The 18,541-nt window shown below is 30.0% G+C and overlaps 3 protein-coding genes across 6 annotated transcripts; 1 reads left to right on the forward strand and 2 right to left on the reverse strand.

Annotated features, from left to right (window-relative positions):
- The first annotated feature begins 225 nt into the window (after positions 1-225).
- Positions 226-3,809, forward strand: LOC137829586 (PWWP domain-containing protein 5-like). Its single transcript, XM_068636422.1, has 2 exons — positions 226-424; positions 510-3,809. The coding sequence occupies exon 2, from the start codon at positions 519-521 to the stop codon at positions 3,570-3,572; it is 3,054 nt and encodes a 1,017-aa protein (XP_068492523.1). The 5' UTR covers positions 226-424; positions 510-518; the 3' UTR covers positions 3,573-3,809.
- Positions 3,810-5,407: 1,598 nt separating this feature from the next.
- On the reverse strand, positions 5,408-7,033 carry LOC137829587 (small ribosomal subunit protein uS12-like). Its single transcript, XM_068636423.1, has 4 exons — positions 6,878-7,033; positions 6,077-6,232; positions 5,864-5,990; positions 5,408-5,741 (listed from the first exon to the last, which is right to left on the reverse strand). The coding sequence occupies exons 1-4, from the start codon at positions 7,021-7,023 to the stop codon at positions 5,601-5,603; spliced, it is 570 nt and encodes a 189-aa protein (XP_068492524.1). The 5' UTR covers positions 7,024-7,033; the 3' UTR covers positions 5,408-5,600.
- Positions 7,034-10,013: 2,980 nt separating this feature from the next.
- LOC137829588 (interactor of constitutive active ROPs 2, chloroplastic) lies at positions 10,014-15,005 on the reverse strand. 4 transcript variants are annotated; one of them, XM_068636424.1, is made up of 5 exons: positions 14,677-15,005; positions 13,266-13,368; positions 12,566-12,746; positions 10,461-12,155; positions 10,014-10,349 (listed from the first exon to the last, which is right to left on the reverse strand). In XM_068636424.1, the coding sequence occupies exons 2-4, from the start codon at positions 13,283-13,285 to the stop codon at positions 10,476-10,478; spliced, it is 1,881 nt and encodes a 626-aa protein (XP_068492525.1). In that variant the 5' UTR covers positions 13,286-13,368; positions 14,677-15,005; the 3' UTR covers positions 10,014-10,349; positions 10,461-10,475. The 4 variants fall into 4 exon arrangements, with proteins under 4 accessions (XP_068492525.1, XP_068492527.1, XP_068492526.1 ...); XM_068636426.1 differs by having other exon boundaries at positions 10,461-12,152; positions 14,677-14,992; XM_068636425.1 differs by having other exon boundaries at positions 14,242-14,744.
- Positions 15,006-18,541: the final 3,536 nt, after the last annotated feature.

The raw sequence follows: 18,541 nt of genomic DNA on the forward strand, positions 1-18,541 counted from the left end.
AAACAAATTTGTATTTTCTTTTGTAAGTTTAAATAAAAATAAGGAAAAGAGAAATAAAAAAATCATTATATTTTATAGAAACTTTAAAAAATAATATTAGAATAATTTTTTTGTTATTTTAAATTTCATAATTATTAATTAGTAACAATAAGATCAAGTTTTAAATATAATATCAGAATAATTTTGTCTATAATTAGTAACAAGAAGAGATGAACCGGTGAGGTCAAGAACTGCATTTTTGAGTTGTACTATACAAAAAAAACTTTCTCAATGCTCTAACATTTTCTCTCTCCCTTTCTCTTCAAATCATTCACATTTTTCACTCTCAATTCAAGGACCCTCCCTTTACATTCTCCACACTCTCTATTCTCACAACAAACAACAACTTTCTGCAGAAAAAATAAAAATAAAAAAACAACAAAAGGTTTGAACTCTTTTGTTTATTGTTTAATTCATGTTGTTCTGAATTTACAGTGCAAGTGTTAATGCATGTGTTTTTTATGTTTTAGGTTATAATAATGGCCGATGATACCGGTCAAATTGATTTAAACTCTGAGGCTTGTTTGTATGATCGGGGAAATGATGTTGTGGGGGTGAAGTCATCAGAGTCCAAAGAGGTTAGTGCCCGTGTCTTTTGTTTTAAAACCCTAAGTGATGATCCTGTTAGCGGTGATGATGTTGTGGATCGTGATCAGAAGGATTTTTACTTTGGAGATGATAGAGGAGTTGATGGTTCTGTAGCAGTGCTTTGTAGTATGCACCATCATGAGTGTGATGTTATGATTAATGACAATGGAAAAGAGGGTCTTGGTGAAGAACATAAATTGGTGGGTGTAGGAGTTGGTTTGCAAGGAGTGGAGGGTGTTGTCGGAGGGTGTGAAGAGAAAGAAAAAGGGGTGTCTTGTGGGATGGAGAAGAATGATGATGAGAAAAGTGGGATTAAATGTTCAGATGAAGTTTTGTTTTCTTACGGAAGTTCAGAACGTGTTGGAGGTTTGATTATTGAATGTGATCATGGTTTTCTGAGTGAGTCAGAATGTGAAGATGCTATGGATGTTACTGAAAATGGTTGGCTGGGCACTGAGGCTGCACCAAAAAGCATGGCTCAAGGAGGTGATAATGATGTGAATAAGGTGTGTGAGGAGGCTATGGTTATTACTGAAAATGTTTTGCTTGTAGCTCAAGGAGGTAATAATGATGTCGTTGAGGAGTTTGAGGATGCTATGGATATTACTGAAAAAGGTTTGTTAAGCAACAAGACAGCAGTGAATAATGTGACTGGAAGATTAGTTAATGATGCAGCTGAGGAGTGTGAGAATGCTATGGATCTTACTGAAAATAGTTTACTTGAGGTTGTGATGGATGACGCGGTTAAAGGATGTGATAATGATATGGCTGAAGAGGTAGAGAATGCTGCATTGGTTGTGGATGACATTGTTCAAGGATGTGATAATGATATGTCTGATGAGGTAGAGAATGCTGCATTGGTAAATTTAAGCGCAGTTGTGGAGGATGATAGTTTGAGGATTGCTGCTGATAGTTTGGTTGCTAAAGATGGTCTCAAAGATTTGTGCACTGCAGAAGTTGCAACCTATCAATTACAGGACGGCAATCCATGTATGGAAGTTGTGAATGTCAATGCCAAAGAATCTTTGCATGTGAAAAATTTGTTAAGGAATTGCCTTGAGCTAGAACCTGCATGTGAGTTGAAACAGCCAGCCTTTGATGTAGATGCACAAGTAGATGTTATGCAGAATCAAACCATGGTTGTTGATTTTGTTGAAGAACAGGTGTTTAAGAATAATCAAAACGAGTGTCTTGGTGTTAATCTTGTTGTAGATCTTAATACATACAAAAACATGCCGGATGTTGGCATGGACCAGGGATCAGTGTTTTCAGAATTGAATTTGTGCCTATCAGATCTAGTGTGGGGAAAGGTCACTGGCCATCCTTGGTGGCCAGGTCAGATCTTTGATGCCTCGGCTGCGTCAGAGAAGGCAAAGAGGCATCTCAAGAAAGACTGTTACCTGGTAGCATATTTTGGGGATCAAACATTTGCTTGGAATGATGTGTCAATGATTAAACCATTTCAGGCACATTTTTCACAAATGGAGAAGCAGATCAATTTGGAAAATTTCCACCATGCTGTTAATTGTGCTTTAGATGAGGTCTCAAGACGGGTTGAGTTTGGCTTGTGCTGCCCTTGCATACCTGATGATGTGTTTTTCAAGCTTAAAACTCAAGTAATTAGTAATGCTGGAATCAATAATCAATTGAGCAGAAGAAAAGGAGGGGACAGAATTATAAATTCAATGTCTTTAGAACCCATAAAACTTGTCAATTATGTTAAATTATTAGCCCAGTCTCCACTAGTTGTATCTGATAGACTGGATTTTGTAGTTGCACGTGCCCAATTGTTGGCCTTTTATCGCTCAAAGGGTTATTCTCAACTTCCTGAATTCACAATACTTGGAGGGTTATTCGATAATGATATGGAAACCCTACTCAACAGTGGGAAAGAGCAATGCCATTATCAAACCAATGTTAGCCATTGGCCACAGGAGTACAAGGACATCTCTGGGGATAGCAAGCGCCGTGGTAAGAAACATAAACTTATGTCCGATTTAATGTCTGAGGGGAGCTTATATATTTCAAATGGTGAACACACATCAGAACAGACTAAGTCAGTTCCACGGCGTCGTGGAAGGAAAAGGAAGACGGCTTACACTACTTCAGAAGATTATTTCCTTAATTCCCAAAATAGAAAGGTCAACCAATTACAGCATGCATCTATAAGTGAGATGAGGTCTCAACTTTGCTTGGCTGCCAAGAAACCAACTGGAGAAAGTTTCTCCAGTGACTTAGTACATTTTTTTGCAGAATTTAGAAATTCCATCAGCCTTGAATATTCTGCTTCCATGGAACAAAAAATGTTTTTGGAACAAATGCATGATGATGATACTGGAGCAACATTGCCTTCTGTGACATCTGAGCCTTGCATTGATTCTTATTGGACTGATAGAATAATTGAAAGCATTCCTGAAAAGCAATCATTGACAAAATACCAGAATGAGAGAGCTATTTTTCTGCCTGAGACTCTAACTGAGGCTAATCCTATCTCTTTGAATTTGCCACCATCTGCTGAAATTACCACAGATTTGGGTTTTAACCAGCACGATACTGATAGAATTCCTGGATCAGAATCTTCTCAACCTGCAGCACATTTGGACGAGAGTTCTACAGAGGGCTTCTCCCCCACTGCTCTGACTCTGAAATTTTCCAGCTTGGATTCTGTTCCTTCAACAACAGATCTCAACAATATTTTTGGCCGCTTTGGGCCACTTATTCTATCGAAGACTGAGCTGCTAGAGAAAACTAACCGTGCCAGAGTGGTTTTCCTAAAACGTTCGGATGCAGAAGCTGCTTTTAGTAGTGCTGGAAAATATAGCATATTTGGACCTTCACTTGTTAGTTACCGACTCAAGATTTTACCTCGGAAGCCACAAAAAAGTATAGGAAAGCGAGGCAGAAAAAAAAAAGTAACAAGTTCTGTGAATGGCGCAGCAGTCTGATGCCTTGGGATTGACCATTCCATCCTTAGTTAGGACATCAATCATGGTTGTATTTTTATGTGAATGTCGATATTTACCTAGTATATTTTGATGGGTTTACCTAGTACATTTTGATGAGTTGAACCAAGGTAATACTTAGATTGACATTTAGAAATATTTGAGAATAGGATAATTTACAAATTAATTAGTATTTTGCTTATGCTTGGAACTGATATAAGTTCCATGGCTTGTTTATGACTTCTGGGAAAGAAATCAGTGGAGAACCAGATACAACTCTTGAAAATGAACTTGTCTTGTCTGGTATTCGAGAAGATTCATTCTCAATTTTCATATTTGAATCAGAGTGCTATAGTTCTGAAAACATTGCCGACGATTGCCACATTTTTTCCAGGCCCTCGAAAGCATTTCAGTTTATTTTAAAGAAATTATTGTTTATTTTTATTAATATTTTATATTTTTAAAATTAACTAATTAATTCTCTAAAATTAATTTCAATACTTAAAGTGTAAGTATTACTAGGAAAGAGGTTTAAGAATGTGTACTTGGTAAAATCCTTAATCAATGTCTGCTGTTTTAATCTAAGATCGACTCCATTCCATGCTTGTAATCTCTTGATCACAAAGAGTAAAGAAATGAATGCGGAAAAACTACTCTACTATGGTGGTTATATTTATATTTAGTAAAATTATTAATTTTAATTCATAATATCATAAGATTTTAATCTTATTTAAAAAATGTCCATTGGATAAGTGAATTAACAGGTTTGAATGATTATGCTCATATAGTATAAGAATATTCATCTAACAGTAATTATATCTATATATAAACGGATTTTTCACTATAATCGTTTTTTTTTTATGTATACAAATTTATTTTAATTTTATTTTTATTTAATATATCTCATTTAATTAGTATAATAAAATATTTTATCATTTTATATAAATTATTTAAAAAATATAACTATTTTTTTATTTAATATTAAAATACATATTATATGAATGTTAAATTTCAATCAAACGTTTAATAAAAGAAAAATGTGGATCCACACGTCTTATAATAGCTACTAGTCTAGTAAATACATATATTCTTTTTAAAAAGCATTATGAATATTTCATATTATCAAACCGTATAAAGATATGTTTAGTGGAGAAGATACAATATGTTTCAGAACACATTTTTCTATATGTTTACAATAAAAATAGATAGCTTTATTATCCTGTTAGTTGTTACAAAACAATAAAATTGAATAACAGTTTTTTTTACCTTCATTACAATAACCTACAACTTTCCACTACTACTACTACTACCTTTATTACTGTTACTAATAAAATTATATACAATATAAAAATCTTTTCACAAATTATTACTTCAACTATAATAAAATTTTTACAACATTCTTAAAATTTTACAAATTCTATTCTAATACTAAAATCCACCAATAATTGCAACATTTTATTTATACTTAACTTTTTAAACCAAAAAAATACATAATTTATTGCATTAAATTGAAGAACCGTAATTTAGTCCTAAAAAACCTCCTGGAAACCCCAACCCACTAAAAACCCATAACCCACCTTTTAATACGTGATGAAAGTCCTAGTAAAAAATTCTTCTAATTCAATTAATGTGAAATGAATATCGAGATGAGATAAAAATTCAAAATCAATTCAATTTATTCACTGGCTTCTCTGCGTGTCTTTCGAACATAAATATTCATTTCAAACTAGTAGAGGTTAACGGTTATAAAGATTAAAACTTGTTTAAAATAACAGAAACTCACATTCCTACGGATTTTTTTCAACCAATGAAAAAGTATCAAGACTACTCAATAAAAAGATCTCAAAAATCCCAAAACTTATATCCAAAAAATATGATAACAGCCAGTTTTTAAATGAAATCGCAGCTCTCCCAATGGCCTTCGATTTAATGTAGAAATATGGAGAGAAAGTGAACTGCGATAGTTGATAGGAAGTCCATGGAATACACCAAAGCAATGGCAAAACGGAATAAGGAAGAGAATCCAAAAATTTAAGACCTTGGCTTCTCCTTCTTCTCCTTGAAAAGAGCCAAAAGAGAGACACCAGAGACCTTCACAACCTTAAACCTGACACCAGGAATATCACCCACAGCATGGCCCTTTCGTCCAAATCCAGCAATCAAAACTTCGTCCTACAACCACGTGCCACAATCCGAGTTACAAATGGATAAACAACAAATTATTAAATAGAATCAATAATTCATGTACGGTGATAAAATAACAAAAACAACAAGTAATGATGACAAGCCCTTACATTCTCTTCAATGTAGTTCAAGCATCCATCATTTGGGACAAAAGCAGCAATCTTCTTCCCATTTTTTATGAGTTGAACCCTGGCACACTTTCGAATAGCGGAGTTGGGCTGTTTAGCCTCAATACCTCTGCATATAACAAAAAACATTTTCATCTCAATATAATATGCTCTTTATTAAACCAAGATATGCAAATCAAGTTAATTGAATCTTACATCTTTTCGAGAACAATTCCCTTTGCGTGGGAAGAACCAGCAAAGGGTTTCTTCCATTCATTCCCAAGATGGGATTTCTTGTATGACTTATCAGCCCACCTTTGCCTCCTGCGATGGGACTTGAGCTTGCGAGCAGCTCCCATTCCACGTGTCTTCCTGTAAGCCAGGAACAAAACCTTCTAAGTCAATAGATTCTATGGCCTTCGTTGAAAAACCAATTTCTGAACAAAATCTATCGAAAAACATTATATGGTCTTTGTTGAACAACCAATTTCTGAACAAACTCTACAATTTCTAAAAGCACATGTAACTTAAAAATGTATGTTTTAATTATTGGCCGCATTTATTTAAATTGTGACAAATATTCAAACCCCCATCCTCCAAAAAATCGGAACTAAGCTCACTAATCGCACTACCAAGAACATAAATTGTGAATACACTTAATACTTTAAATTAAAATAACAATTACAAATAATAAACACACAGTGACCACAAGGTCGACCAAATAAAACTATACAAAACCCAGTGAAGAACCAAATTACATTGCTGAAAGCGGGGAAATCAATTAAACCCTAGACTTATAAATATACAAAACCACATTAATATATATATACACACATATACACCTTTTGCACGGGAAGCAGCCATAGGAAGATTAGGTTTGAAACGGATTCAGTGGAAGCATATAAGAATTCACAACTCAAGTACATTATGTATGTTCAATTTCAGGTTGTAAGCAAACAAAACAGAAAATAAAAACATAAATCATATTGAGAGAGTGATGGAGGAATATTAGGTTACCCCATGGCTTCGTTCTTCGGTGCACAGCTTCGGAGGTTATGGAGGATGAGAAGCAACCACAGCAAAAAAACCCTAATCGAAAACTGAAGTTGTGGGATTATATAGTGGACAAAATGAAGTTCACTATTGGGTTTGTTCCGATCCATTGGTCCTGTGTAACAATAATTTACAAGCCCATTGGGTTTAAGGCCACTAAAAAAAGAAGTGCTTATTCTCCACCCTATATTTTAAACCTGCACCCCCTATGAGGGAGTGAAAAGACACAAATATTCCTGAAAAATGTATAACGGATTACACACTGGTAACTATTTTTGAATCTGAAAAATATCTTTCATAATTTATAATTCATACTGTATTAATTCATTTTTTTATTACACATTCTTAGTAAGAATTTTAATATTTGAAATGTATCCTTTTATTAAAGTAATATACTTTTGGACAATAATACATTTTTAGAATACATTTTTTTATTTTATATTTTAGAATATACAATTTGAAATACAAAAATTTGTAATCCAAATACACAATTTCAAATACAAATAAAAAATATATTTTGATAAAAGTATATATTCTAAAATGTACGCTCCAAAATACCTATTATACATTCTAAAATATAAAATATTTATTCTTGATTATATAATTCAAAATACATAATAAAAAAATAGTTAAGTAAAATTGAAATTTGAATTTATACTGCAGCTTAAATTAATGGGTTTAGAATGCGAGCACTAAAAAAATGGAAGTCCAGTATGTCTCACCAGTGGGAATTTACAAAACTGTAATTCTTATTTATTTACGCTTTTTTTTATCGATGAAAGCTAGTTTATTAATACATTGATTAATATATTTTTGTAAAAATATAAAAATATGATTGTATTTTATTGATCCTTTGTAGAATTAAAAAGAATATAAGAAAGGTAAATTTAATCTACCAGTAATTGACACCAAAACTTCACATCTATATAGTATAATTAGAGCAACATACTAAAGAAACTTTAAAATGATAATCTTCATCTTAATTTTATCCACCGTATAAAAAAAGCATTATTATACTATTTAATCATTTAAAGGTAAGTAATATATATATATATATAACAAATTTTATAATCATTTCGATATTACTTTTCAATAAAATTATTTTACTCTTCATTTATATTTATATGCAAAGGAATTCAGTTTTTATTACTGTTTTGGTCTCATTTTTAAATAATATTATTTTATCTTTTATTAAAAATAATTTATAACCGAATAAAAATATTTTACCCTCTTCATCAGAATCTCTAAGGTTAACTTTGATCTAAAAAAATAATAAATTCTCCAAAATTTTAAAGAGAAAATTTAGTTTTTATGAAATAAAATTTGAATAAAATATGCATACTTGATTTCAGTTAAATCACATCTACTCGGGACCTTACATTTTATATGTAATAAATTATTGACTTTTTTGTTTTGTCATTTTTTTTTAATCTCTCCATGTCTAATAACTATTTTACTTTTTTTAATTTCAAAAGGAATTTAAATCATATTTTGAACAATGAAACAAAGTGTTTTGAATAATACTTAAAAGAAAAAAACTGTTTAGGAAAGGTTAAATTCTCAAGGAAAAAAATTAAATTGAATAAAATTTTAAGAATTAAAATTATATTTAACCTATGTTTAATTAAACTTGTTAGTTAATCATTAAAAATATTTAAAAAAATAATGTATCATTAGAATAAATACTCAATTAGTATTTTTATAAACAAAATAATGCAAATATTATTTTTTATGGATAATTTAACATTTATGTGTGTAGAGTTGTAATTTTTTTATTTCATAATATATTTTAATATATATGTATATATCAAAAATTTATATTTTTAGATAATAAATTTTTAATATGAAATATTAAATGGGTTATGGATTATATTTAATAAATATTATAATTAACTTTTAGATACGTATTATGCCATATCATATTTGTTATGTTTAATAAATATTATAATTAATTAGTATAATATTATAATTAACTAGCAGAGACATATGATCAATATATGCATCTGTGTTTATTCTTTTATAATAATAAAAACTAAAAATATAATCAAATAATTAATTATTACAATAAAATTAATTAAATATATGAAAATTTTATATTAAAATAGAAAAATAACAATAAAAATAATTTTCATTAATTTTACAACGTTATAATTATATAATAAGAACATTTTCTGATTTTTATCAAAATAAAAAGTAATATTATAATAAAATATGTATATAAATAATTTTAAAGTAAGTAAAAAAACAGTTTTAAATTTCATTTTTAACTGGTGTAGATATATCATAGACTTCTGTTGTCTTTCTATAAATATTAAGTATTTGCTTTATTAAATACATTATACTTTCAAATAAATTTAATCTTTTATAATAATAAAAAATAAAAATATAATCAGATAATTAATTATTACAATAAAATTAATTAAATATATGAAAATTTTATATTAAAATAGAAAAATAACAATAAAAATAATTTTCATTAATTTTACAATGTTATAATTATATAATAAGAACATTTTCTGATTTTTATCAAAATAAAAAGTAATATTATAATAAAATATGTATATAAATAATTTTAAAGTAAGTAAAAAAACAGTTTTAAATTTCATTTTTAACTGGTGTAGATATATCATAGACTTCTGTTGTCTTTCTATAAATATTAAGTATTTGCTTTATTAAATACATTATACTTTCAAATAAATTTAATATACATTTAATAATTAATATTAAATTTATACTTTCAAAATCAAGATTGAATACTTATTTGTAGTAATTATAAGTTATTCTTGATTCTATAAATTTCCTTTGTGTCTTACCTTCCCTCACAAACAAAACAATTTGAAGAAATGTGACAAAGAGAATCAGCCATACATGAAGTTTTCCTGTTTTCTGTTGGAGCTTAATTTTTCAGCTATTTTCTTTCTCCTTGTCAGATTAATTCATTTAACTTAAATATATTTTTATACATCCAAAATAACAAAGGTATGATTTTAGATTTTTCTTTTATAATGTTTTTATTTGTTATTATGTAAAACTTGAGATAATTGATAGAAACAATTATCCCCATAATAACAAAAGGGCATATATGAATGAATCAACAATATTGAAATGACAACAGTATGAGATAACAAGATTGAAACAACTTTCACCCTCTAGTTGTGTTTGTTACACTAATACTTGCTAGGATCTAGGAATGTGATAACATGAAAATTGGTAGAAAGAACAAGTACATGTAAGACCTGGTCTATTATAAACACTCACTGCACAATTACAAAGCCGTAGCAAGCAGCAAGTAACTGGAACCACTAAATATCAGCATTTTAATAGCAACTTCAACAAAATATTACTCCAACTTCTTAATCTCAAAATAGTGTTACACGATCTTCTTAAGAAAAATGTCCACCCAGGATTGCTTAATGGTGAACACACCACCTGATACCTGACATTAACCAAAAGTAAACAAACACAATAAAGAAATAGAAGTTAAACCATTTGATCAATAAGCTAACCAGTTTGGGATGAGCTTAAAACAAAAAAAGTTGTAACATACCAGCATATATATATATTAATGATTCTTCTTCCACAACACTCCAATCTTCTTCAGCATGTTGGTATTTTTCTTCTTGGGTGAATCATCATCTGTGTCTTCTGAAAAAGGAGAACTCATCTTGGCACCAATAGAATTGTAGTTACTGTCAAGTGAACCGGTTCTCTCCACAAACTTTCCATTGTTCCCAGCAGAAATCATAGCAGCAGCTGCTTCAGCCGCTTTTCTCCACTGGTCTGACTGCACTTTCAACCTCCTTAATTCAGCCTCTAACTCGGAATTTGCAGCCTGTGTGGCGTCTAACTGCTCAGTTACCTGTGTTACTCTTTTGTTACTCTTATCAGCTTCTTCGGTTATGTAGCCAAGTTTCATCAAAGCCTCACGCTCTGCAGCCCTTGCCGCTTCAGCAGAAGCAACAGCCTCTTCAGGGATTTTATTCTTCTCCAATTCCACCCTCTTTATTTCCATTTTCAATGCATTGTTTTCCTCAGTCACATTTTGCAGTTCAGTCTCTCTCTCCAATAATCTTTCCTTCAACTTAGTCACATCAGCATCCAATTTTTTGAGCTCCACTGCATGTTCAGACTCTGCTTCACTAGGCTGGCTTTCCTTAATCCTTGACATGAGCATCTTATTATTCTCAGATAAACCCTGCAACTGAGATTCCTTGTCCATCAGCCTTTCCCTTAACTCTTCAATATCAGCTTTAGCTTTGTTCAATTCTTCATTCAATGCAACCTGTCTCTGAGATGATTCTGATTTCACATGCTCCAGTTGTTCAAAAGCACTTCTAATCTGCAAGGTGCTCCGAATATACTCTTCTTGGTACCTTACCTCAGAAACATCTAGGGCAGATTTTAACTGTGCTGTTTCAGATTTGGCAGAAAGAAGTTCAGATTTGAGCTGGCTTATATCCTCATTTTCTACATTTTTTGGTGCAAGTTCATGTTCATGTTCTACTTCATTGACTGGACCTGACATATTTTCGCTAGCATGAGCAACCAAATCACTCTGAAGTTTGCTGACAAGTGCCTCCAATGATTTCACTTGCGCTCTTGATTGCTCCAACTCTAAAGCTAAGGATTTATATGCTTCTAATGCTTTAACACCTTCTAACTGGACTGTTTCCACAGTTTTGTTTGCTGATTCCAATTGCATTTGAGTTTTCGCAACTACTTCCAAAGCCCGGGATTCAGATTCCTTGCAATCATTTAACTCATTTTTCAGCTTTTCCACTAAAGCCAGTGCTTCATCAAGCTCCATCCTCAAATCCTCAATCTCAGCATTATCTGACTCAGCATTGCTAATATGAACAGCCTCAGATTCACGCACTCTTTCAAGTTGAATTTTCAGTTTTTGGATTTCATTCATGGCAGACACCAGAGCAGTTGAATCCATTGAGTGCTGCTTCTGGACAGCCTCTAGTTCAGATTGCCATGCTCGATCTCGGTCTTGAGAAATCTTGCGAAGTTCTTGAAGCCTTTCCTCTTCAGAAGCAGATAGCTCCAGAAGCTGTTGCTGGGATTCCTCAAGCTCTTTTGACATGGCTAGAAGCTGCTTCTTTGCTTCTTCAGTCTCCTGCTGAGCCCTCTTCTTCCATGACTCAGAGGAGTTGAGTTGGTCCTTAGTTTTCCTTAGATCTTCTTCAAGTAGAGCAAGTTGAGACTCCAATTCTTGAACCCTACTTGGTCTCTTCTTCTAGAGCCAGATGATAAATGACAAGGCAATAGAACAAATAACAAAATTTAAAACATTACCAATAATTTCAGTCTTTTGGATTTTATACAGATAGATATGGACAAGAGATTATTATCAAAGGACTTTAGACTTCTGTAAATGGACAAAACTTAGTCCTCAAGTATTTCTTACACCATTATTCAATCAAAACTAGAATTTCAGTTAGATAATCTCAATAATAAAAGATTGCATTAAAAATAAATATAAATTACTAAGAAAAAACTTCAATTCTGATTGTAGATTGGTATCAAAAGTACTTGTGAAACTTTATCTAAATTTTGCCCTTTGTAAAATACCTAAAATGGTAACTACAGGGGAGGATGAGTTTACTCAGTTTTTTAGGCTTCTAGCCATGGAATAATTTACAATACCTCGGATATTGGACTTCTTGGTGACTTTCGCTCTGTGACCTTTGGACTTTTGTTTTTTGGTGTCTTACTCCCTGGTTTTGGTGATGACGAGACTGAGTCAGTGTCAGAGCTTGGTGTCTTCAATTTGCGAGCAGTCTGAGGAGATGCAGGACATTTCCTAGGCACTTCTGAAGTACCAGCTCTGCTCACAGACAGTCACAAGGCAATAAAAACGCATGCAGAATGCAGATAGAAAAGCAATCATGACAAAACACAGAAAGTTGATCAAGAAGTTTATTTCCAACAGTGCCCTTTCAAACATTTAGAATAAAATTGAACCTAAACATGAAGTGTATTATGTTTTTTTAGAAGGGTATTTAGTTTCCATAATATGCAGAGGACACAAAATAATATAAAAATTCCTATTAATTACTAGTTATCCCTATTATATTTAGCTATTATAGAACAGACCTACCGCAATGTGAATTCATTTGGAGTTCTTAAAACAGCTCCAATTAAATGTGTATGCCCCAGTTTAGTTCATCACTGTTCTTTGGAAAGCACGAGCTCTAAATAGTATATTCAAATTTGAAAAATAACAGGTAGTACTGTTCTCTCATTTAGATCCCTCTATCCCAGAAATAACAAGACCGCAGAATTCGGAAACAGAGATAAAAAAACAATTAAATGCTGCAAAAGTGTCAAAATAAGACAACCTTACCTTGATTTTGGTGTCTGCATAATCTAAGATTAGGTGTGATTTGAAGTTAAACTAAAGAACCTCTCCTTCAAAGCCCCTGACCCACACTTCCTGTAATAGGAATCTGATAGAGAAACAAAGACAATAAGGAATTTGATTTATAACTGAGAGAAGAGGCAATGGTTTATGGTTTGCACTTCGCACTTTACATTATATGACCACCTGGGATCAGCATTCAACAAAAAACCCAACAAACAAACAAACCGCACATAATCCCTTCAAAGAAACTCCAAGTAAACTAACTCCACTACCACCTACCAACTTCAAAACAAAACAAATATATAAACAAATTTAAAACAAATAAAACATTGCACCAAAACAATTAGAAAATTATAACTAACAAGCCCATCTCCCAACTTTTCCGAATTTGTTTTAGACCTTTCCTCTCTTTTACTCCACAGTTCCACGTTACACTTGAGCCCCCATTGACCAGCAACAAACCACAATGTTAACCCCTTTAAGCATCCTATAAAATGCACTAAAACTAAAATGCAACCCATTTTTTTCCAAACCCATCATGTCTTCAACAGAACAATAATAACTAGCAATGATTGGGTAGGCTAGCAGACAGCTATAATTTCTCAGCTCTTTCATGTTTCAAGAGCAAAAAAATATTCTGTTTTCTAACATGGAAACCGGCCCAGACTTGTCAAAATTAAACACATGTCTCCTGAAAATAGAAGCAGATTTTATTCCCCATTTTTCAATCTGTGCGGTACGATAAACCCCAGAATGAAAAATGGAGGAAAGACACAGACTTTCCGCACTCCCCCAACACAAAAGAGAGACAAAACCCAGATCTATGTGCAACTTAAGACCAAATCACAGCTGATCCGAAAAGAATAGAAAAACAAAATATCCTAACTGAAATGAAAAAAACAAAAATCGTTTTAAAATCAAACTGAGTCATTGCAAAGAGAAAGCGCGAACAGCTTACCAAGGTTGTTGAACGTAGAACAAACCACCAGAAGACAGTATAAAAAAACACAAAACTCTTAGCTTGAACCAATACCGGAAAACCAGAGAGTAGTATCATGGTTTTCCATAAGAAGCATGTGCACACAAGTCCCCATTTTCCTTCTTCCAAACACACACTAACACTAGGCAGAAAACGATGGCTCGTCCTTTTTGAGAAAAATGGGAAGAAACATCACGGGAGGAGAAAGAAAACAAAAGCTAAACAATCCAAAAAACCAGAAAGCCAAAATGTACTAACACCCTCCCCCCACAGAAACTCGAGTCATAACACTGTTACTGCCATCACAAACAACACCCCAGATAAAAAAAAAAAAAACTTTTTTTTTAATGGGAGGGAAGAGTTGAAGAGCACACTCAACACACAGCACAAAGAGAGGTGTGAAAGTGCCGTTACCAAGTGGTGCGTGTAACTGGGAAAACTCTGAAATAAGCCTTCGTTCACTCTCTCTCCTCTTGTGCTTCACCTTATTCTGCTTCTTCTTTGTTTTGTTATCTCCTCTTTTTTGGTGTTAGGAGGTGGAGGGAGTAGCAGGGAACAGCAAAATACGTTTGAAACCGAGGCGCCAATGAGGTTATGTCATACGCTCCAAGGTGTGCACGCGACGTCCACGCTCGTGTTTGCGTGGGTCCCACATGGGTCCGAAGTTCATTGTGGTGGGAAGTGTCGGAGTAGGTTAGTGTGGAGATAGGAAACTCCAAAGTTTCGATCTGGATCATTGTCTTGTTACGCATCACCATAAATACTACTATTAAATAACATCATTCTCTTCCCTTCACTCTTCTTCTGTCAGTGTAAGGGGTAAAAGGGTCACTCTCACACTTCATACATTAAATCATTATGAATTTTCTCACAACTTTTACAACTAGGTTTTTTTAATTCAATTCTTCTGTATATATATATATATATAGTTAGATTTTTCATATGATTATCCTTTAAAAGATATTCCTTTGAATTGATGGTAAAATTATTAGGGGATGAAACTTTTAAGAGCCTTCTGAAAGAATGTTGGAATTACGTGTAGAAATAAGAATATCCTTATTATCTATAAAATAGGAAAAAAAAATATGAGATAGGAGTATAAAGGATATTAATCCATTTTTCAATAATAAAAATCAACAAAGGAGGTCATGTTATTTCAATAAACCCACAAAATAGAAATACCCAAGGAAATGATCTCCAATTTTATTTAGTCAACTATAATTAATTAATTAGTGTTGACAAACAGAAATGAGATTTTTGAGAAATCATTTATTAACACAAGTGTCATTTTTTCAGTTTTCCTGATTTATGTTTAATAAATTGAAATAATAAAATTTCATATTATTAAAAATTGTATTTAATATATTTATTTAATTTAAAAAATCATATATAAAGTTTTTAAAATATTAACAAATATTTTAATAAGAATGAAGTGGTTATCATGAATGATTATTAATATTTAATTTGATTTGAGTACTGTTTGAAAACATATAAATTGTATTATGCATAACAATAATAATTAATTATTTTAAAATTATGCTAATATAAAATTAATAAAACATATAAAGCATTAAATTTATAATTAATAATTATTAATATATAATTTAAACTCTTTAGTATTATTAAAAATATTATAAAATATAATTATGAATAATAATGGTAATTAATAAATATTTTAAAATTATGCTAACATACAAATATTTAAATTATAAAAGGTTAAAATAAATGTTTCAGGATGTTTATTTAAATTATAATATAGTGAGATGTAAAGTTTGGATGATTTTTAATTTAAATCATATTAAATAATAGTTTTGGTACGAAATTTAAAATATTGTTGAAAATTATTATATAGTGAATTATAAAGTTGAAAATGTTGATTTAAATTATTGTTTAATATTAGTAATTGATCTTAGTAATCTAAATGTATGTTAATTAAAAATTAAATTAAATTACTCATTTTACAATTAGATTTATTAATAATAATGTTAATGATATGTGAATTATGTTATACACTTAACAAGTATTATAATATTAATATTACAGTTGTATAGACATTATTTAGATATTTCAATAAAAAAAAGGGCATTCTAATATTTTTTTATTATCAAAACATAAACATTAACTTGTACATAGTATCTCATTAGACCGTTTAGATAAATTATCTAAATAAATCGTTTATATTGTCCAAAATCTCAATACATAATACTTGAAAAAAATTATCAATAAAAAATATACATCCTACTATATAAAAAAATAAAATAAAATATATATATATATATACAAAAATCTATGATAACCCAAATCCACTAAGTGTATCAAAAGAATCGTAATTACTTAGTAAGTAGAAACACAAACATATTGTTTATTGTGTATTAGTCGCCAAACAATTTAATTAGCATATATTTTAATAGTAATATTTTAATTTTCTTTTAATATTTTTTAAATTATTTATAATGTAATTTTAAAATATTAAAAGTATTAAATAGATACTTAGATGACTAAGGACATTAAAATGACCGTACTATCATATTTATGTCTGTTAGTAATATCAGAATGTACATTTTGTTAAATATATTTTAAATGTTTAGTTAAAAAACTGTATTTTTTAAATGACTAAATTAGTAATTTAATGCAAAAGAAGTGTTGGAGTTTACGTTATAATTTATTTACATAATATATATATATATATATGCCCAAAATATATCATCCACTCTAGTAAAATTATTAAGTTATAATATGTTATTCAAACGTATACTAATGATGATGAAAAAAATATATAAAACCTAATAAAATATTTTAGAACCTGAAAAGTTGTAACTAACTTTCAATAATTATCAATTTTTAAGATTTAATTTTTTTTTAAACACACACTATTGAAGTTTTATCATCATCTAAAATATTTTATTTCATCTTCGGTAGAAAGTGACTGAAAGCTATACAAAATATCATAAGGAAATTTCTCATTTTTGTTGATTCTACCAATTTAATATAAAAGTAATATGTCTTTTTCTCTAATAATTGTATGGTAGCATTTCCCCAAATTTAACTATCAATAGTTTAGCTATATCCGTTTAAATGATTTTCGTTTGTACACGATTTATCATAAGTATATGTCATACAAATGAAATATCACATCAGATCTAATGTTGTTTCTAACACCCTTTTGGAAATTATATCAGTTCTTCAACATTACATAACTCAATTATGATTATCCACTACACATTATTATTATAAAGTTAAGATTGCATATTTTTAAAAATAGTCTTAATATAAATAATAAATTTATATGAAGATAGAGACCTAACATTTTTAATCATAAGTTTATTATTATTTTTAAATAAAAGCTTTCATGTTAGGCATCATTATGTAATTTTACATCTTAGTTATGTCTACATATCAAGTAACAACAATTATTTGTCATCACATAAAAAAAAATATTATTAAAAAAAATATAAAAAAATACAAAAAAATATAGGAGGACTAAACTAAAACTCATATGTTAAAAAAAATTATACATAGATATACTATAAATACTCATAAAGAATTATAAGAATAAACTATATGGTAGCCTATTATATCAATGAAAAGATTTTCTATAAATAAATAATAAATTAACCAACTTATCAGCACACGCATTCCCTTTACGGAAAAATATGAGTAACTCTAATCTTGATTCCCTCAATATTATTTAAACATATTTAATTTATACCATACTTATATAATGTTAAATTAAATAAAATATGAAAAATTAATAATGTTTTTTAGGTCATTATAAACTCATTTATTCCTCATTACAAATAAAATTGAAGTCTAGGCAAAGGCAAAATAGTGTAGCCAACTACAATAAATAAATAAAACACATGAAGCTTTTAAATAATGGTAATATTGACATCTTCACCTCTTTCGTCACTATCACTCCATTCTTTTTTAATTCACAACTAACTCATTAGATCAACATGAAAAAAAAATCACATTAACTCATTTAAAATAAAATAAAATTAACCTTATTAAAAAGTTTAAAAAGAATGAGGCAAAATTAAGAAAAGCTTAATAATACAACATATTAGTATATTAAGCTATAAATAAATAAATTATTAAAAAATAAGTTTTAAATTTAATTTACTTTTTTTATAAAATCGATTTATAAAATTAAATTTTTGCTTCTACCTATATATATTATGTGATGGCATTATATATAATTATATATAGTTGATGTGTAATCTTCAATCTAAATAAATATAAATTAAAAAAAATTGAAACATGGAACTTAAACTCAATT

This window comes from Phaseolus vulgaris, chromosome 7 (genome assembly GCF_000499845.2).
Source record: "Phaseolus vulgaris cultivar G19833 chromosome 7, P. vulgaris v2.0, whole genome shotgun sequence".
NCBI classification, from domain to species: Eukaryota; Viridiplantae; Streptophyta; class Magnoliopsida; order Fabales; family Fabaceae; genus Phaseolus; species Phaseolus vulgaris.